The following is a 20,733-nucleotide window of genomic DNA, read 5'->3' as shown; positions in this document are numbered from 1 at the left end:
TGTTAAAATTAAAACTAATTTATGATTATTGAACTAGGCCTATTATTATTATTATTATCGTTATTATCATTTATTAGTTAGCCTTGTTGTAGCCTAGTTATAGTAGTAGCAAGTTATAAGTGGACTAAGATAATGAAGTAGAAGTAGGCTATAGTTAGACTATAATCTGATCTCTAATAGAAGATGTCTAATATGCCTACTCCTAAATATTGTGCAGTTTTATTTTTGTGCTCATACATCATTGTCATTATCCTTATTGTCGCTGCTATTATTGCCGTGTGGGCGTCTCAATGTGTCTTATAGACTACATTAATATTCATATTGCCATTATATTTTGCGAGTAAGGTTAATACTGATAATGCATTGTATGAAGCGTATGTGTAGGCCAAATGCATAACCTATACTGTAGAGGGGTTTGGATAGTTCAATTAAAATAGCCTATCAATACAACAACAGAACAGCTAGGCTATGATATTATTAGTATGACAAGCCCACAATTAGCCTATTGTTAGTCACAGATATAATAATCAAAATATAGCATAATCTAACAATAAGACATTGAATATTAACATTATCATACATTTGATACAATGTTATGATTAGCAGCCAATCAGTTGTTTCCGTAATGTTACTGTTATTATTAGGTTGTGTGTCGTTGCTTATTTACGTTATTGACTTTATAGTTAATATTATCTATTTGCTACACCGTTGTTTTATAATCGCTGGTCTATTATTATTCGCAGGCATTATATGTCATCTAGACGTGTGATGTTTATAACAATACAGAGATTACTAGGCTGCAACAGAGTAGCCTAGATAAAGCAAATACCCCACTGGATAGAGGTGAAGACGTTTTTCGGACGCGCTCAACATTTCTTCACGGAAATACAGTATATTTCATTTAATTTGTTGTTTTACTTTGATATCCAGGCGCTGTATTGACATAGGCCCTCCAAGATTCTATAGGAAGCATTATATGCATTGTTGTCTGAATGAATAGCCTACAGCTATGACAGGCACACAAGATGTTATCAAACTGTTGTTTTCCTCTTCTCCGTGTAAAACAATTGAAAGTCTAATTATTTGGAAAATATCACATCATCCTCCATGGAAAAAAAGAAAGCCTGTCATTTGCTCACTATATTAGATTTAGAGTTTAATATTTGATCAGTTTTACTGCAAATTTACCACTTTTGGTATTTCTAATGGTAGCCTACCCTGGAAGCCTAGTAGTATTATCATGTCTTGGATCGTCCTTCTGGTCGTTCCCTAGGTTAAATATGACCTGGCGCAACGAGAGGAGTCATTCACTTTTGTTTGTACAGCAATGAAAGCCCCGAGCTATTGAAAAGTCGTAAAATGAAGCGCGCAATCAATCATTGCGCAACGGTTCAGTTCTGACCGAGCGAAGAACACCAAACAATGTAATGATTTCAAATGATCGTTATGGTTTCAGCGCGCAACAAGAGCCAGGCTAAACTGACACAGATCAAATTCCAACACCTTAAAATATAATATAAAGAGGAATTAACAAATACCCGGAATATAATCAGTGATTCCTTTGAATAAAACGTTGAAGAAGATCAACAAACCCAGACCTCTTAAATTGCACACGTTTTCTTGGCTTCGGAGCTTTAATCCACGTTCGGATGTGAAAACACACAGGACTGGCAATTGTTTCCAAATTGAATCTGCACTCTTCTTCATTTCCTCATTTTCAGCTACAGCCATAACAAGCAGACTTCCCTATAGCGCATAAAGAATTGCTACTGACCCTGATGTCTCCTCTCCCGCTTCCCGGCGATCTTGCCACCAGATTGCCAACAAATAGAAGATGAGACAGACAGATACAGAAAAGACCCAAAAGTGCCCGAAGTTTACGCTCGGACGCTTCCTTTGTGCCACTTTAAAAGCACCATTCACTCCATAACAAATGAACTGGCTTCACAAAACGTTCCAACATCTGTCTGGGGCCTGTTAGATTTTTGTGTCCTTATATATTTTGGGAACCTGGTGTGTGACAAGAAGCTATTGTTCTAATTAGTGTAATGATGGTTTATTTAGTGACTACATTAGCGACTTGTTTATTATTATTTGCCTGACTCAAAATGAAAACCTTAATTTGGACAGATTGGATCAAAAATCAATACCATGGAAGCAATTGGCTTGCTGAAAGTGTTTAAAGCGTGATTATGTTTGCCTGTGTATAGTGACATCTTACATTGCACACGAATTTCTGTGGCATGTCTCCCTCCATCACATGAGAACATCCACTGCTCATGTTCTGCCCAACTCTGTTTCCACTTTCTTCCGAATTATGCACTCAATTTGCTCAAATATCATTTACAATTCCCCCACTGGCATGACAGTTGAGCCTAAACAGAAGTAAATTAAATCTAATTTATACAGATTTTACTATAATAATAGATTTGGCACTAATTACATAAAAGCCTAATGATCTTGAAAATTACTCTGGTTAGAAATATATCGCTAATCTAAACTTTGTTGTTGACTGGCTAGAAAATCAGGCCTACATTAGAAGAGGTTCGCTTCGTTTCAATAAAGAAAAACTTCAACACATTTAAACATTTCCCATAATCCAAATCACTGACCCAGTTATAGCATACAAAGTGGCCTTGCTTGGCCTGTGTTAAGAACTAGTTTATAATGCCTTAGTCACGTTTGACAGTCAATTGTGAATGAAAATTATGTTGGAATATAAACTCTAATGTGAGTATTTACCACATGTTCAAGGCTGGGACCAAGACGGATGCACAGACAGCACGTACAATTAAACAAATATTGTGGTAATCTAAACAACGGTTTCTCAAAGGGGCTAAAGCTTTCGCAGATATTAAATCTGGTGATTTTATTGGATATAATTTGGAGTTGAAATCAACCCCAATTATAGAAATGAGGAGAAATGAACATGTGAATGTGGTTGGATAGGAAAATTTGAGTGGCTGGCTTATGTGTGGGTCTTGCAGGTGGCTGACATATCTCGGGCTTCAATTCTGATTGGTCGTCGTTTGAAGAAGCTCATGGGTTCATTCAGTTGTTAAGCGCCTCCCCGTTTCTCTAAAGGACATTATAATGCAAGGAACCTCCTTTTTAACCACAAACAGAATTTGCTTTCATTTAGGCTATATATATTTTTTAAATAGGTTAAAGTCATAGAGATTTTTTTGGAATAGCATTTCGCCCTGGAGCGGTGCGCAATGCTATCTCATGCCGACCTCCTGGATGCTCGCCTCGGTGAGTTATCATCGCCAAACTCCGGTCTTCAACTCTACTGTAAGCTGGAGACACTTCTAATCTAAATCAAGCAGAGAAAATTGACAATTTGTTTCTTATTTTATCTTAATGTGATTTAAGTGAGCCAATTCATTGGGAAAGTAATTATTATTATTATATTACTACGTAATTTGATTTAACCGTTTTCTAAAAATATTGATGTGATCAAAGGAAATTAAATAGCCTGTATTTAAGAGGGCTTACATCGTGTTTAATGTGGTGAATGTGATTTTTGGAATTGTATTTACGTGTCTGGGTGATTTACAATGTATTTAACTAGCCGAATTGGATGTTTGACTTTAGCATGTTCAGTGATTTGGAGAATCGTCCATTAAAACAAAAACTCTCCACGCGCCTGTTTTTGTAGTTTTATTGTGACATGTTAGTATCACTTTTGATAGCATTGACAAACTAAATTCTAAATCTAACCCTTTTCCTTCCCTACAGCCTGTAGTTATGTTTATGTTGGATGCATTTGACTGAAATCTCACGTGGCGCTTTTTATATTCAGGGATGAAGGATGCTGCGGCAGAGCTTTTAGGCCACAGGGAGTCTCTGAAGTGCCGGCTTGGTGGTGGAGGACCTGACCCTGGCCACTCCGGCGATCTAGCTCCGGGCTCCGAAGCTGTGGAAGGGACGACAATGCTCCCGGGAGATGATATCAACAATGGACCCAACCCTTCAGGGGTGCAGGTCAACACTAAAGAGCAGGAGAAACAGCAGCAACAGCAAAATAATTCCAGCCAATCTGCAAATCAGCAAAGTCAAAAACAGAAGCGGCACCGGACCCGGTTCACTCCGGCCCAACTTAACGAACTGGAGCGCAGCTTTGCCAAAACACATTATCCAGACATCTTTATGAGAGAGGAACTGGCCCTTCGAATTGGTTTGACGGAATCTCGTGTGCAGGTATGTCTGAAAATGTTGTGCGGTGACACAATTGAAGAAAGAAGCTAAACTGAGTCCTGTTTAGGACCTCATAGCAATAGTGTGTAGAAGGTGTTGATATCAGGGCCTTGTTATTTCTGGGAGGAAAGCTATTATTTCAAATCTGCACCACAAACACAGAACACATGAAAAAACATGTCGCTAGAAATGACCATAATTTGAAATTGTCGGTCGTTTGAAATTTAAAACGTATTTCAATTCCTTAAATATGCCAAAACGTCAGAATTTTGGATTCAACTCGAAATTAATAGGCCTACACCTCGAAAACGAAGAAACTCAAATAATTTCTTAGGATAGAAATAGCCTACTGTATTTATTTAATCATTTAAATATCGTCTACATCAGGAAATAATTTAGTTTTGAATTGTAGGCATAAGAAATTCTTACTGGAATGTGGGTGTATTTTTGTTAAGTCAAATTGTGTGCTTTTCCGATTCAACCGAGAAAAAAACGAGCTCTCCGAGGTGCTGAAATGAACGCACAAATATTGCTCTCGCAAAAGCAAATCATATAGTCCCAATTATGGACTATATAACTGGGTTATTTTCAAACTGCAGGTTATAAACCGAAGGCTGTTGGCTTGAGCTATGGATACATTGCAAATTGAATAGATTTAAATTAATGTACTATAGCTTTAAATCTATTTACTTGGCTATGTTTTTTATTTTTATGAAACGTTAAATTTAGCCACCATTTAACGTGAACAACATGTATCTTCCGTTTTCATACCGTTTATTTGAGTCATGGTCCATGTCAAAAGCAGTCTGGTTAACATGATCATATTTACGTTAACCAAAAGCCTATGTAGGCCTGCGGATAATAGGCTATCAGCTAATAATAGATTTACTTGGGAAAAGCACTTTAAAAGGAACTTTTAGGCTTGTTGTGTATATTTTCTTAAATCTAATGAGGCTTCTTCCCTTCCGTGATGATTTACTGATGACCTTGCCAACAATTCCTGGATTTGGACACCATAATGCATCTCAATGCAATTATAACGCCTCTGCAGTTGCATGAAAAAAAGTGAACGAGTATTTAGACTAGATTTAATCTTCCGTCGCAATACAAAATTCATCAGAATAGCAAACGTACATTTTTTTCTAAGGAAGGAATAGCCTGACATTACAGTTAGGCTATTTCTCAGCAACTAATTTTCATAATACCCTCCCTTACAATTTACATTATTATTAAGTTGACAGTAAGGCCTACTAAAAGCAAAAAAATTACAATCAAAAGACTTTCAAAATTATTGATAACCAGGGCGTCTTATTAAGTGGCAATAAAAATTCAGCTGAGTCTTCCAAATGTGAAATTGCTGTGATGACCATCATTACCATATGCATCAACTATCTTAATATAACGTTTACATTTAATGACCTATAGCCAATAGTAAAATGACCTGCGTCTATAATCATGATGTCAAATTTCCGGGTAGAGATAATTAGAATGTTTCGAATGAGAGGCGCGGTTCTCTTTGAAATGGGCTTGCCTGTGTACCACGTCTTAATAGTGGACGCATTGAGAGTGTACTCTGTCTTTTAAACAGAATGAGAAATTGCGTTTTCTTTCCTTTGAAGTGTAATGCATTTGAGGCCGGATTTCATGGCTGGCTGCTCGGCGGAGAAAGAGAGTGAGATTGGGGCTCTTAATACGAGGCCCCAGTTTCTCAACCAAATCTTCACATTAATCATCGGCAGCGTATATGGCTACTATGAGATCTATATATAGCATAAACTGTCAGGGACCAGCGAAATAAACACTGCCTGCACATTTACAGCCGATGACCCGTTTCTTCAACATTATTTTGTTCTTTTGGGCACAATGCAAAGACGACTAAAACCATTGGTTAGTATCACAAGCAATGTACAAAGTTTGTAGACATGTATGCAGCTTACTTATTTATGTAGGCCTATTTTGACGCTCGAAGACCTAACTCTTCTTGCATGTGCAGTATTATGTGACATCTAAATCCAGAGAGGCTTGATAAACAACACGAGTACAGAGACAAAACAGTACGGCTAGGACAGTGATGACAATGTCTCTCTTCGTCTGTCACCAGGTCTGGTTCCAGAACCGTCGCGCCAAGTGGAAGAAGCGCAAGAAGACGACCAATGTTTTCCGTTCTCCCGGGACTCTGTTACCGACCCACCATGGGCTCCCACAGTTTCCCTCCGCGGCAGCGGCCGCCGCGGCTATGAATGACAGCCTCTGCTCTTTCCACGCTAACGATACACGCTGGGCAACGGCAGGGATGCCCGGAGTCTCCCAACTTCAGTTACCACCCTCCCTCGGCCGTCAACAGGCCATGGCGCAGTCGCTGTCCCAGTGCAGTCTGGGCGCCGGGCCACCACCCAATTCCATGGGTCTGGCCAACATGTCCTCAAACGGCTCCGGGCTCCAGTCACACCTCTACCAGCCCTCTTTCCCCGGGATGGTGCCATCCTCACTCTCCGGTCCAACCAACGTGACCGGGTCGCCCCAGCTGTGTAGTTCCCCGGACAGTGACGTCTGGAGAGGGACCAGCATCGCCTCGCTGCGCCGCAAAGCGCTGGAGCACACAGTATCCATGAGTTTTACTTAGTAAATGACTCCGTATCCTTCCTTAATTTTATTTTAATGTTTTTTTGCGTGTGTTTAACACATCCAGCCTAGCAAATAGGCTACCAAACAAGGATGTAAATATATTTAAGTAAAACCCAGAAAAAGTAAATACCTCCATAGGTTTGGCAATCAGAACAATAGGGACATAAGCTAATTGATCTCTAAATGGGTATGTGCCCACTAAATACACCTTGTTTTCATAATTTGCATGTATTTACAATAGTCCCAGCCTACATAATTTATATATGTATTGACTTTTGGTTAGGCTAGTACAGGCTATTTATTTATCTATTTATTTATGTATTTAAGTTATTTATTCAACCATAACTGTCATTGCCCTTAACTGTTTTGCATAGGGCTTCTATTGATGTTTGGTTTGGCGACTATTCCGGTATCCACAGGAGAAAATTTCATTGTAGCTTAACCCGCTGAAGTTGGCGATACAACCGTTTTCAAAGTCACCAGCTGCACAGCATGAACCAAGATGGGCCAAAGGCATGCGCTGTGCACGCACAAATTTTAGACACTTGGAAGTTTTTGAGTAAAAAAATCATCATCCAATGGAAAAAAGGAGCCGAATGATCTGGAATGAACAGAAATCGCAAGAACAAGGAAAAGAACTTGACTGCATGTGCTGGCCAAGGCAAATTCACGGAAATACTATAAATAAGACAAGAAAACCGACTTTAATATAATCTGTTATATAGGATGTTTTGTGTAGAGGAAGCATTCTTGTTCCCATTTGGTCAGTTTGTGATATGTTCTAAATTATCGTCTGTGCTTATTATCAAAACTGAATTTCTTAAATGTTTGATCTTATACTGAACAAACCATTTCCTTTCATGGACTTGTTTATATCAATTGACTGTAAATTAACAAATAAAACCATTTTCAATATGTCACATGATGAATCACAACCCTTTTTTCTTCAGCTAACTAGTGACATAGTCGACTTCAAACGCTATTGATGCAGCAGCCAATATATATGGGCCCCTTTTGCCAATCCAATGCAATGAGTAAGTAGGCTAAACGTTCATTCTTCTTCCGGTGTAAATTATTCTTTATAGTGACTGGTTAAATGTCATATATTACCTAACGTAACGCGTTTACAAACATGAAAATGTGGACATGGTCAAGTTATAAGACGTGTATAGGCTTAAAGTAGGGATATTACGTTCTAAAGATATATTTTTCGTAGCAGAAAAGCGTTCAGCAGAAAGTGCTCACTTTCCTCTTTCCCTCTTATCCAGTTGACGGCGCGACCTTAAACTTGATGGATACTGCTGCCTGTTTAACGTTGATTGTAAAGGCCTATATTTTTGGTTGTCATGTCAATCCCTATCACGGGTTCATCTATCACCAACAGTTGGAGCAATCTCGTGTGTATCAACACATGTCCACGAGGATAATCTCTCCAACAAAACGGCGACGAGCACTAACTCGTGTACAGCAGCATCATTTACCCATTCTACACTGTCATGACCATCAAACAGAGGAGTGAGGCATTAAACTATCTCCTCTCATCGTCAGGGTCATATGGCCTGCCCTGTATGTCTTAAGGACAGGTTTCCGTTTCCTAGGCCAGTTCTGATAGCTGAACCACTCATCTTTATGACTTTATGTGCTTATTACAATGTACGTTAGACCGAGGATAACTTAGAGAACGAGACTGGAGAAAATCTGGTCTTCATCATCCTCTTAGTAAAATAGTTTGTTCCAGCATGAGAAGATAAATATAATTTCCGCGGCTTGTCATCCTTACCGGACTCTGATTTTACGTCAGCTAAATCCTTGTTCGGCAATGACCCTCCCGTGTCACTGTACCAGGGTGTCTGACTGGGTATATACACAATAGGCTAGTGGATGCATACTATTATCACCAGACTGAGCGGACTGAATTCTGATATGAGGGCAGCATACGATCTAAAACAGGGTTTTTAATCACCTAGATTTAGATTCGTACCACCTATTTCAACGTTTAATATACAACTGATTTGAGGTATGAGGAAGTCGTGATTGTTCCAATCTTTTGACGTCCCACTCACCGTCCTGAAATGAATTTAGGAACAAAATACGCCCTTGGTAGTTAAATGAGCACTTATGCGTGAGCAAGCCCGGGATGGTTCATACATGTTTATATTCATAGAGTATCATAAGAGATCAGGAAGGTGGAGGAGCATAGTGATAACCATTTTTTTGTAGTGTTGGCGACAGATGCGAAATAATATTACATAAATGTAATAATTTGTTTCACTATCACCCAGGTTAATTAGTTTGTGGAAACGGGTAACCCATTTCTCATTGGGTAATTTGTCACACTCTGACGAGGTAGCCAATCAGTGACCCTGCTGTTGGTGGGATCATTTCTCCCAGAATGCTGTGCAGAGATTGTGTCGCAGAAAATGTGGGAGCAAGCCAATGTTTACCTCCTATTTATTTCACACAAGTAAATGAAATCAGTCAATAAACCACCCGAGGGTGAATATGGCTTTCTTTCTGTCCCGGATTATGAATGAGAGCTCATTAATTTTCCCAGGCTGTGTGTGTGTGTGTGTTTGTACATGTGAATAGCGTGGAAGCATTTGCGTGTGTACATGTGTGTCCTTGTTATTGTACTACAAAAAAGAATGTCTCTGAGTGTGTGTGTGTGTGTCTGTGGTGGTCGTGGTGGTGGTATAAATGGCTCACAGAAATACATTTCAAAACACAACTGCTGCTAAAAGACTGGAGGTACAACAACACAACAACTAAAGCTGCCTTTTCGACATCCTACATATTGTTTTGGACCAGTGCTCATTGTCTCCTGACAGTACGACTGTATAGCTGTAAAATGCTTTAAAGTTGGTCTAAAACAAAGGTTCTTGTTCTGCACAGCTACAGTGAGTTAGTGGAATGATTTGGTATTCTATATCACAACTCTGAAGTAGAAAATCTTCACTCTTGCAGTGCCCAAATGCTTCACTGGGTGGGGGGAGCAGGGTTCGAATTATGGGGGGATTGGGGGGGGGGGGGGTTAACCCCCCTTACTAAGACTTGGACCCCCCCAAAAGAGGTAAATACAACAGGTCGGGGAGGTTGATACATTTATATATTATCGTTCTTGCCTGTAATCGTAAATATTACTCTACGCCCTGAAGAATAAGTTGACCCCCCCCCCATTGTCATTGTATAATTCGCACCCTGAGGGAGAGTACCATATGAACCAAGGCCCTAATGTAGCTGCCAGGGTTCGATTCCAGGTTGGTTAATTTCTGTATTCCTCTCCCTATATCCCCTCTACCTTTTCTATCTAACTGTGTCTGTCCAATAATGCTGAAAAGGGCCCAAAAAATTCTCTTAAGAAGAAGAAAAAAATCTACACACTCAATGCCCATCTCTTACCAGTTTCGATTGCTCTGCACAGTCGCACCATATGCATCTTTCAGTAGCTCCTGAGTTATTGAGGAGAGGCGTAATGTCGTTTGACAGACAAAATCAGGGAGTATCTTGGTGATTGTTGTTCCAGATGGTGGTGAGGAATTCCATTTGAAGGTTTTATTAATTTCAGTTTAAGTGGGGAGGCTAGCCGAGGCTGCCTTTGGGCTGTTCTGACGAGACTGACTGACATCTCAGAGCACTCCTCATCCGTCATCGTTTGAGAATGTCTTAATTATATTACATGCAAATGAAGAGATTAGATTTTTGCCCATTATCTATCCATAATAGAAAATGAACAGCGCATTAGCAGGTCACTGAGATAGGGAGTGAAGGAGTGAGAGAAAAGAGTCTGAAAGCGACAGACAGACGGACAAACAGCAGTACCAAGGTACGCTCCGAACGTTTGGTTCATAATAAGTTACTTGAACGCAGCTTTAGGGCCGCACATAATTAACCTATGATGACTAGTACACAGCAATTACAGTCATGCTCATGTGACAAATCAAAGTGACAGAAGCTCTGATGTGGTCATGTGTGCTCTGCTCTTAAAGGCTCTGAGTCACACCACCGCATCATCGCCCCATAGGAATCACAGGTCTCTGTGTGTGTAGGAAGTTCCTACTTTGTGAAAACCCTGTCCTTCTCACTCCATGGTCAATATGTAGTATTCCATCAGAGGGTTACTTCTTCCAATTGTCATTTTGTGTCACTATAAGGGCACAACACAAATTCAAAATGATTTTGTGATCAGTGGTCTGATCTCTGACACTCTGGAATAAAACAATAACAAAAGCAATCAAAGAGAAACGGGAAAAAAGTCACGATTTGTTATTTATTCACGTGAAAAGACCAGCCCCTTCCTAACAATTAGGGCCGTTGTGCGGCAATACGTAGGTGATTGCGGCAAAGAGATACATCTTCATTTCTACGCGGAGATCCAGAGTGGAACTGCCAACCTCATCCTGGGGACTGGTGGTGAGTGAAGGCAGGGACCCGGGAAGACAGAGCAGAACACAGTGAGTGTTTGATGAGGACAGACAGTGAGATGTGTTGGTCAGGAACAAGGCTCCCCCCCCCCCCCCCCCTCCCCTCTCTGCAAGCCCCCCCCCCCCCCCCCCCCCCCCCCCTCCCCGCCTCGACGTAGGAAAAGCTCTTATCGAGTGCTGTTTGCCACCTCGCTGTTAAATGACGGTTTAATTCCTTTTCCATCATCATAACCATTTGTTTTCCTTTCAAGGCGGATGGAATGAAACGGGCTGGAAAGGGTCTAGGTGAATGAGGGAGGAGTGAGGAGGAGGAGGGGGAGGGAGAGGAGGAGGAGGGAGAGGAGGAGGGAGAGGAGGAGGAGGGAGAGGAGGGAGAGGAGGAGGGAGAGGAGGAAGAGGAAGAGGAAGAGTCTCTCTCTTGTCCTGCTCTCCTTGTTTTCTCTAAGAGGAGGTGGTGTTTGTGTATGTGGTGGATCTCACATCATGGCTTCTCCTCAGAGATGATTGTGTCAATTGGTCATCTTTGACACTTAGTCTGAGAACCTGGGGTCTTCCACCCCGGTGTCGAGACTCCTCTTGTTTCTCCATCCTGGTCCCCCAAACCCTCCCCCCCTCCCCCCTTCTGTCTCCTTTCTTGATGTTCTGCTCTTGGTCCGTCCTCCTTCCTCCTTGTTTCTGTCATTTTCTTGTTCTGAAATTCATCAGCAACCTAGTTCTAACTTCATCCTGTTACCAAATAGGATTCATGACTAAATCTCAATGTTTATTCAGACGTTATTTAGAGGGAGACTGTGAGGAACTTGGGACGAGGAATAGATTGAGATTTTGACCCTTGTCTCCAGAAACAGGAAGTGGGTCCTCATCCTGCTTTCTTCCCAGAATAGCAACATCCTCCTGTTAGCTTTGAATTGAGCCTTTCCCCTCCTCAAAAACCTCTCCCCATCTTCTGTCCATCTTTCCTCGGATGGATTCCAAGCACTACCCGAGACAACCACTTCTCCATCCTTCTCCACCCCTCTTGCCAAACCCTCTGTACTTCTGACCCACTCAGCTCAGATAGCTGACAGATAGTTACACATCCAAACCTTATCCATCTCCACTCCACCCCCACCCCTCCCCCTCTCCCCCCTCTTTCACTCCCCCCCACCCCATCCTTCAACCACCCTCACTCCACCACCACCTCCGATCCCTCTCTCTCCCTCCCTCCTCCATTCTTCCTTTCTCCAGCTGCCCTTGAGCTTTTCTATTACCGCATGGAAAGCACCTCGCAGCCCCTGACAAGCGCGCCGGATCGACACTAAATCAGAAATCAGTGCCAGCCGCGGATCTGAGCCACCATGAAGGTCACAGGCCCTCCACCGCGTGTCGTCTCAATCTGAGGAGCCGGAGCAGACACAGCCAGGGGGAGAGAGGGAGATGGAGAGAAAGAGTGAGAGTCAGAGAGGGGTGAGCGGGGGGGTATCGCCACCGAGTAAGACTGGGTCGGGAGGAAGAGGAAGATGAGAAGCTATCGGCATGGAAGTGTCAGACAGCTTCGATGTTGAGCATTTAAATAATAATTGTGAAGAAAGCGATTATACTTTATAAAATGAATAAAGATCTGCAATGAATTATATTTGTATTCGCAACCTTACGGCACATCACGTTTGTCACCTTCCAGCGTGTTCAAAAAAATTGTTTAGGCCTATTTTAAACCATGCAGACTAAACAATGAATCGATGGATGAAAAAAATAAACGTTTGTTCAGCAACAACTCCCCAAAGAAAGCCTCTCAGAATCAGTTGTCACGCAGAATCGAAGCTCGAGAGAACTCAAAGGATCTGTCGAGGTCCAAGATGTTGTGCTGCACTGCCATCTAGTGTCACTGTCGTGGCCATACAGTTTGTCCTTCGTAGGCTTCCGTAGATTACAGTCACATGCATTAGTTGTTTTGATTTCTGCTTTCAGGATTTTACGTCTCACAGCCCTGGGATCAACAACATTTCAAACCAGATGTCATGCTATAGTCACCACGTTGCCTACTAGCCAACTACTAACCAAGGCAAAAAAGAGTTCACACCAATGACAGGTAAGAACAAGCGATCTCGCCCAGAGCTCTCTTCCGCATCTCCTAAATGCTTAGTTAGCTTGGTATGTCTATTAGCATTTTAGTTAATCATTTAAAAAATCTGCTAGCTAGAGGTTTTAATTTGCTCTTCACAGGTGAACCAGGCTCGCCGTCCTAGATAGACATGTTGCGGTGGATACTTGGTGGACGCGATGCACAGGGTGCTGTCGAAGTAAGAAACCACAAACTTCAGACTTCTAGGCTATTAAATAGAAGACGTTTTAGCTTGTTAATCGCAATTCACTGACTGTTTTTTGTCAATAAACGACCCTCGATGTGTTCGTGTCAGTCATTGTGTTAGGAACCACTCAATGCTTCTAAAATCACTGTCTGCCCTTCCTCGTTTCCTCCTTGTGTCGGCAGAAAAGCCCCGCGCTGTTCATTGGCGAGGAACAGCCCAAAAACCGGTTCACTGAGCTGCAGGTGCTGAAAGGACATTTTGACATTGTTCGATTTCTGGTGCAGATTGATGACTTCAGGTAAGCAATCCTACCCCCCACCTCCTCTCTCCCTCTCTCTCTCTCTTCTCCCTTCTCTATCTCTCTTGTCTTTCAACTCACAACCTAGCTGGACTCTATCCCTTTGTGTGATTGACAGAGATCCTCTCCCTAAGCAAACTTGCCGAGCGTGACAAGAGCCTAACAATCCCCACAGCTGGAGTGTGCGCGCGCACGCACGCGTGTGTGTGCGCGAGTGCAAGTGCATTTTCACCCATAGATATATCTACAGCAACATACAGTACGCTTCTTTTATGATTGCCCAATGCGCCAACACACACCCGACTTTCTGTGACCACTACATAGTTAATAACAGCTATCAGAGGTAGTGCATTGTTGATTGGAAGCATGCTGTTTTCTGGTATGGTACAGTGAGACTGCATAAGGACTCTGATAGAGCTTTGTAGCACCTCTGAGTGTGTGTGTGTGTGTGTGTGTGAGAGAGAGTACTTCCATGGCTCTAGCCAGCTTCACGCCTCGTCTGCCCCAATAATAACCCCCTCCTCTGGGCCTTGCCCTCCCCAGCCGAGGGCAAGGCCTGGAACGTTCTCCCCAGATTGCTTTTTGAAGCAGGAAACGCATCCTATTCCAGCCTCTGCTGGGGGAGACGGTTCCTCTCTCCTTCTCTTCCCCTTGTTTTTGGATCCTGTCGTTCCTGCAGGTGGGGTTTGGGGGAGCAGGAGAGGAGGAGGAAAGGAGGAGGAGAGGAGGAGGAGAGATGGGGAGGAGGAGGAGAGGAGGGGAGGTGGAGAGAAGGGGAGGAAGAGAGAAGGGGAGGAGGAGAGGAGGAGGAGAGATGGGGAGGAGGAGAGGAGGGGAGGAGGAGAGGAGGATCGTAGAGGGGCAGATGACAGGCCAAGTTGCTAAGGTTACTTTTTTGGGGGATTTCCATAGGAATTGATTGACACTTACCCAGTTGTGTACCCAGTTCCGACTCTCTGTAGGTGTACTCCCCAGACTATATGGGTTGAGCTCTCCTGCAAACTCAGTCTGAAAATACTTTGAATTTGGTTGGCCCAGGCCCCCAAAAAAGACTATTGTTGTACCTTGATAAACCTGGATTTGCAAACAGATAAGTAATGGCGAGATGATTAATTAATTATGATGATTCATTGTCATGTTCAGATAGATGATGTCATATGAAGAGTCTTTAACCCCAGTGCCTGACCTCATCCCCTTGACCCTCTGTCTCCAGGTGTGCCTCCGCAGGGGATGATGGCATGGTACTGGTGTGGAATATTGAGGTAAACCTTCACTTTTCTCCTCCGCTCCATCTCCTTTCGTCCGGCCATAGTGGTACCGTTCTCTCTTGTGATTCGATCTGTGTGTGTGTGTGCATGCTGGTGTGTGTGTGCTGGTGTGTGTGTGTGTGCTGGTGTGTGTGTGTGCTTGTGTGTGTGTGTGTGTGCATGCTGGTATGTGTGTGTGTGTGTGCTGGTGTGTGTGTGCTGGTGTGTGTGTGTGTGTGTGTGCTGGTGTGTGTGTGTGCTGGTGTGTGTGTGTGTGTGCTGGTGTGTGTGTGTGTTGGTGTGTGTGTCCTTAGACAGGAGAGCGTCTGCTGGAGCTGAGAGGTCACTCCCAGCAGATCACAGCGATGACGGCCTACAGCTGCGCCCGCGGAGACACAACACACACCTGTCTGATCACCGCCTCGTCTGACCGCACCCTCAGTGTATCCTTACCACACACACACACACACACACACACACACACACACACACACACACACACACACACACACACACACACACACACAGACTAGACAAGTCAGACATGGGGGGGGGGACACACATGGTTGTGGAAGGGTGAAGTACACACACATACACACACACACACGTGTGTGTTGGTTGTCTTGGTTTTCCTCAGCATGTCAGCTGTGGGACCCAGACACAGGCCACAGGGTCCAGACCATCTCAGACCTGCAGTCTTCAGTCAAGGTAACACCTGGCAGAGCAGCAACACCCCACTGCACGCCACGACATGGCCTGTGTAGTGTGAACATAGCCAGGGGTTACTGTATACGCACTGACACATCATTTATGTTAGAATGAAGGTGAATGTCTAACGCAGGTGAATCGTTGGCTTGCTTTCACGAGAGAAGAGCCCTTGCTACGTTAGGAGGGCTCCATTCCTGCAGGCTAACTCGGAGCTCCTCCTCTCTCTGTCCACCAGTGTCTGCTAGTGCTGGAGCGTCTGTGCGTGTGGGTCTCCGGGGGCAACGAGCTGTGTGTGTGGAACAGAGATTTCCAGCTGCAGTGCCAGAGCCAGCACCACAACGATGCAGGTGAGGACGGGGGGGGGCGTGGTCAAGTGGGTGTGGCTCGGAGCTCTGAACAGGTCGCGGGGGTTCTAGAATCAAAGTCAAACATCTGCTTGCTACCTTCTAGGAATCACTGCCATGATTGAGCTACCGAAGAACTGTATAGCAGCCGCCATGGATAAAGAGATTGGTGAGTGTGTGAGCGAGTGTATGTGTGTCTGAGAGTAAGTGTGTGTGTGTGAGACGGTGAGCGAGGGTGCGAATGTGTGTAAGTGAGCGAGCGAGTAAATGAATGAATAAATGAGTGAGCATGTATTTGTCTCCCTGCAGTCATCTTCAGACTGATGGTGTCTACTGAGTCCACTCTGTCCGTAGCCGAGTTCCGACGTCTGACCGACCACCAGGACAGCATCCACGCCCTCATCAACGTCAACGGTTCGTCTAGACGCTACCTGAAGGGCTCCAGTCTAGTTACACCCCCCTGTGCCAGGCTTACTGTGGACTGCTGATCCATGTGGATCAAGAGGGAAATGCTCTCTCCTTCTCTCTCCCTCGCTCGCTCTCTCTTCATCTTTTCTTCTTTCTTCTTTCTCTTTCCGTCTGTCTCTCTGTCTCTCTGTCTGTCTTTCTCTCTCTCTTCCCAGATGGCTTGTTTGCCAGTGGCTCCCATGTGGGTGAGCTCATTGTGTGGGACGCCGTTGATTGGACGATCACAGCTTACGAGCACATCTTGTGGGAGGAGTCAGTGGTTGAAGCCCAGACTGAGATCCGATTGGCCGCACCGAAGCCCAGTGAGATGTCCATCCAGCACTTGACCTCCAATGGAAAGGTGAGACACGCAAGGGCGAGTAGATGGAAGGATCGACTAAATAAATAAAGGGATTACAAGGGATGGTGAAGTGGATAGATAATGTTGTGTGTGTGTGTATCTGTGTGTGTGTGTTCTGCAGCTGATCCTGGCAGCAGTAGGCGGTGGGCTGTATGTGTATAACGTCCTGACAAAGAGTGTGCTGGCCTACAGGAAGACGGCCCACGACTCCAATGTGCTCCACACCTCCCTGATGCCTGATGGGTAATACACCTCCACCACTAACCCTACTGCCTGATGGGTAATCCACCTCCACCTTAACCCTGCTGCCTGATGGGTAATCCACCTCCACCTTAGCCCTGCTGCCTGATGGGTAATCCACCTCCACCACTAACCCTGCTGTCTTTGTGTCTGTAGACTGACACTGAGTCAGACAGGAAGGTGAAAGAGGAGGAATACGATGTATGTGTGTGTTGTGTAGTGAGTTGATGCCATGCTTATGAGTAATACTGTGTGTGTGTGTGTGTTGTGTAGGGGGCTGATGTCATGCTCTGAGGACGGCAGTGTGAGGATGTGGGAGATGCAGGAGCTGCCGTTGCCTGCAGAACCTGCCTCTGCAGGTGAGACACACACACACACACACACAGCAAAGTCACGCTCACACACATGCGCACGCACTCAGTGACGACCCGGACAGACACAGCAACGACACGCAGTACAGCCGCACGCATACATACACACACCGCACACACAGCGCACACACAGCACACACACACACAGCACACCAGAGGGTTTTGATCAGATACTACTCTGATTTCACATACTTATTCTCTGAGACTTGAAAGAAAAGGGTTCCTGCCCTCAGCCCTGTGTGTGTGTGTGTGTGTGTGGCCAGGTCACTAATGCCGTCCAGGTGTGGGGGTCTGGGAATCAAAGGAGTGTGTACTAGCTCTGAGGGGGTTGTTTATTCTATGAAGGGTGTAAATATGTGTGTGTGTTTGTGTGTGTGAGGATGGAGGGTGGGGGGCGATACTGTAGTCTTTGATGGACTGGCATGCAGCAGCAGAGTTTGGCTCCAGAGATGAGAGAACATTAGTAATTCCATACAGACTTCCGCCCACACACACACACACACACACACACACACACACACACTCCTCGAGTTAGAAGTTCCATCAGCTCACGCTGTGATGCTGCCCTGCTTCCTTTTCTGTTTGTTTACCATTGGCTTCTGTCACTGTGATCTCCTGTCTCTCTGTGTCTCTGTCTCTCTCTCTCTCTCTCTCTCTCTCTCTCTCTCTCTCTCTCTCTCTCTCTCTCTCTTTCTCTCTCTGTGTGTCTCTCTCCCTCTCTCTCTCTCTCTCTCTGTGTTTCTCAGCCACTGTGTTGAGTCCTCTCCTCAGAGAGAACCATCTCCCCCTCCCCCGTCCCCTAGAACGCCACTTCCTGAGCTGGCTTCTCGCCGCCCCCTCGTCCAGGATTCATGGCGAAGGCTGAACGTACCCTTGGCCAGTGTTAGTTTGGCTCCATCACTTTGATTGGCTCTTTATGATCCGCGTGATGAATGTTTTCACATGCATGGATGTGACAAGGCCCAGGGGCTGCCGAGAGCGGCTCCCAGTTTGACGTCCCGCTGTGATGATGTCGTCGATGTGAGGAGAACTGTGCCAGAGCCATCTGACTTCCAGGACCACAGGAAAAGCAGCCTGACTGTCTCCAGCTTGGGGCGGGCCCCTCGCGGCAGCCCGGGTTCGAATCCGGCTCAGGCCCTTTACCGGATGTCATCCCCTCTCTCTCTCTCTCTCTCTCTCTCTCTCTCTCTCTCTCTCTCTCTCTCTCTCTCTCTCTCTCTCTCTCTCTCTCTCTCTCTCTCTCTCTCTCTCTCTCTCTCTCTCTCTCCTCTCTCAGATTAATACAGTATTTATCATTTATTTATTTATGTCTAAAGGTCAAAAGTGGTATGTCTTCATCTCACGGGATATTTTGAGACCGTGGGATGTTGTTAGTGGTTACGTTCGGTAATAAACACTCCCTCAGGCTTTCGTGCACTCTCTCTCTTTCCCCTTTCTCTCTCCTCTCTCTACCTCTCGTCTTCCCTGTCTGCCTGTCTCTTGCCAGGGTTCTTTGGGATGTGGTCGTTCGGGAGGTCCGGTAAGCAAGCGGGCCCTCCTGTGAAGAAGGTGATGGAGTTTCCCAGCATCCGAACCCTCGATCTGACAGGCGATCTGATTGGACACTCCGGAGCTGTCCAGGTATGATGTCATGACATGCCGTCGGTCTCTCTACGGATCTCTTGTTTTGAAGATCCTGAACAGTGGCTCTCAACCCTGGTCCTCGGAGCCAACTGTCCCGCATGTTTGAGATGTTTCCCTGCTTCAACACACCTGATTCAAATGAACGGCTCCGTAACCAGGCTTCTGCTGAGCTTCGTAACGACCCCGTTCACCTGAATCAGGTGTGTTGGAGCAGTGGGTAGAATCTAGCGGTCCATTTTACCACCCTGTAGTCCCTGCTGTGTGTCATGTGACCGTGTGACCCCCCCCCCCCCATGCAGATGTTTGTGAGCTTCGGGGAGAAGGGACTGGTGACGTGCTCCACAGACACTCTGCTGATCGCGTGGAGGAACGGCGAGAGGCAGTCCCGCCTGCGCAGCCTGGCCCTGTTTCAGAAGCTGGAGGAGAACGGTGGGCTCTGACAGTACCCCTCCACACCCCCAAACGGCCCAGTCCCAACCCCTGTTCAATCTACAGACACCTGTTCAATCTACAGACACCTGTCCAATCTACAGACACCTGTCCAATCTACAAACACCTGTTTAATCTATAGACACCTGTCCAATCTATAGATACCTGTCCAATCTACAGACACCTGTCTAATCTATAGACACCTGTCCAATCTACAGACTCTTGTCTAATCTAGAGTCCCCAGAGTCTGAAGAGAGATTAGCATCTGATAGTCACACTAATCCACCTCTCCCTTATTTAATATCCCGATCTGTCACCATGAGTTTTATAACGTTTTATGGTTTTACAGTAAACGGAATGCCTCTAAGCGCCAAGTGTTCTTACGGTTTGATGTTTAAGTATTTAAATGTTATGATGTACGGAAAGTGTCGAGTCTGTATGATGTATGATGTGATTTTATGCTTTTGTCAAAGGTTAATTGTTGTTGTGCCAAAAGGTGTTATGCATGTGTGTATGGTCTGTTTTCATTGTGAATTTACACGTGTGCCTGTTTGCATTTTAAGTGAGCTTATTTAGTTGACAGATTCTATTTTCCATTTTGTACTCTTTATTTTAAAACCCGGTGTTTTTACGGCACTGCCACAACAGTTTGACAGATACTAGCTGTGGTTTACGACTTTGAAGGTTTGAAACAAAAGGTAATTTGTGATTTTAAACTTCTATAGGATTTTAGGATTGATGCAGAAACGTACGGAAATTGCATATTATTGGACGAATAAAAACTTGCATTCAAAATCTATATTTCAAGATAATTTTATTGTCACATATACGTTTTTCAAATAAGTATTGACAAAGAGTATTGAAATAAGAACTCTTGACAGGACAGAAATAATTGGGAAAGAAAACCATGGTGGATGAAAATGGCACTGATGCACAAACCCTTTTACACAATTATGCATCAAACAGAACAAAACCCTCCGAAAATACATTTTTACCATACTTTACACTGCCTTTCAATGGGCAATGCTAACAAAGATTTATTTTTGAAAATATAGCTTATATACATTAACACTTGTGGACATATATATATATATATATATATATATATATATATATATATATATTATATAG

At 44.3% G+C, this 20,733-nt stretch overlaps 2 protein-coding genes across 4 annotated transcripts; both read left to right on the top strand.

Annotated features, from left to right (window-relative positions):
* The first annotated feature begins 3,117 nt into the window (after window positions 1-3,117).
* Window positions 3,118-7,726, top strand: otpa (orthopedia homeobox a). Of its 2 annotated transcripts, XM_047017976.1 has the most exons (4): window positions 3,219-3,294; window positions 3,806-4,203; window positions 6,302-6,802; window positions 7,200-7,726. In XM_047017976.1, the coding sequence occupies exons 1-4, from the start codon at window positions 3,219-3,221 to the stop codon at window positions 7,209-7,211; spliced, it is 987 nt and encodes a 328-aa protein (XP_046873932.1). In that variant the 3' UTR covers window positions 7,212-7,726. The 2 variants fall into 2 exon arrangements, with proteins under 2 accessions (XP_046873931.1, XP_046873932.1); XM_047017975.1 differs by lacking the exon at window positions 7,200-7,726 and having other exon boundaries at window positions 3,118-3,294; window positions 6,302-6,823.
* A 5,410-nt stretch (window positions 7,727-13,136) lies between these two features.
* wdr41 (WD repeat domain 41) lies at window positions 13,137-20,397 on the top strand. Of its 2 annotated transcripts, XM_047017972.1 has the most exons (14): window positions 13,137-13,314; window positions 13,449-13,525; window positions 13,717-13,832; window positions 15,046-15,094; window positions 15,394-15,522; window positions 15,725-15,787; window positions 16,023-16,134; window positions 16,238-16,300; window positions 16,441-16,545; window positions 16,755-16,939; window positions 17,061-17,182; window positions 17,453-17,538; window positions 19,037-19,170; window positions 19,473-20,397. In XM_047017972.1, the coding sequence occupies exons 2-14, from the start codon at window positions 13,478-13,480 to the stop codon at window positions 19,611-19,613; spliced, it is 1,353 nt and encodes a 450-aa protein (XP_046873928.1). In that variant the 5' UTR covers window positions 13,137-13,314; window positions 13,449-13,477; the 3' UTR covers window positions 19,614-20,397. The 2 variants fall into 2 exon arrangements, with proteins under 2 accessions (XP_046873928.1, XP_046873929.1); XM_047017973.1 differs by lacking the exons at window positions 19,037-19,170; window positions 19,473-20,397 and adding an exon at window positions 18,297-18,765.
* The last annotated feature ends 336 nt before the right edge of the window (window positions 20,398-20,733 follow it).

Source organism: Hypomesus transpacificus, unplaced genomic scaffold (assembly GCF_021917145.1).
Source record: "Hypomesus transpacificus isolate Combined female unplaced genomic scaffold, fHypTra1 scaffold_84, whole genome shotgun sequence".
Lineage (NCBI taxonomy): Eukaryota > Metazoa > Chordata > Actinopteri > Osmeriformes > Osmeridae > Hypomesus > Hypomesus transpacificus.
Note: the sequence above shows the minus strand (reverse complement) of the source record. Positions and strands in the feature narration are given on the sequence as shown.

Bases quoted from the DNA above. Each gene is read 5' to 3' on its own strand.
- otpa (XM_047017975.1), top strand. From the start codon at position 3,219: ATGCTATCTCATGCCGACCTCCTGGATGCTCGCCTCGGTGAGTTATCA. The intron at 3,295-3,805 runs GTAAGCTGGAGA...TTTTATATTCAG, and splicing joins CTCCGGTCTTCAACTCTACT to GGATGAAGGATGCTGCGGCA. The intron at 4,204-6,301 runs GTATGTCTGAAA...GTCTGTCACCAG, and splicing joins TGACGGAATCTCGTGTGCAG to GTCTGGTTCCAGAACCGTCG.
- wdr41 (XM_047017972.1), top strand. From the start codon at position 13,478: ATGTTGCGGTGGATACTTGGTGGACGCGATGCACAGGGTGCTGTCGAA. The intron at 15,095-15,393 runs GTAAACCTTCAC...GTGTGTCCTTAG, and splicing joins TACTGGTGTGGAATATTGAG to ACAGGAGAGCGTCTGCTGGA. The intron at 17,183-17,452 runs GTAATACACCTC...TGTGTTGTGTAG, and splicing joins ACCTCCCTGATGCCTGATGG to GGGGCTGATGTCATGCTCTG.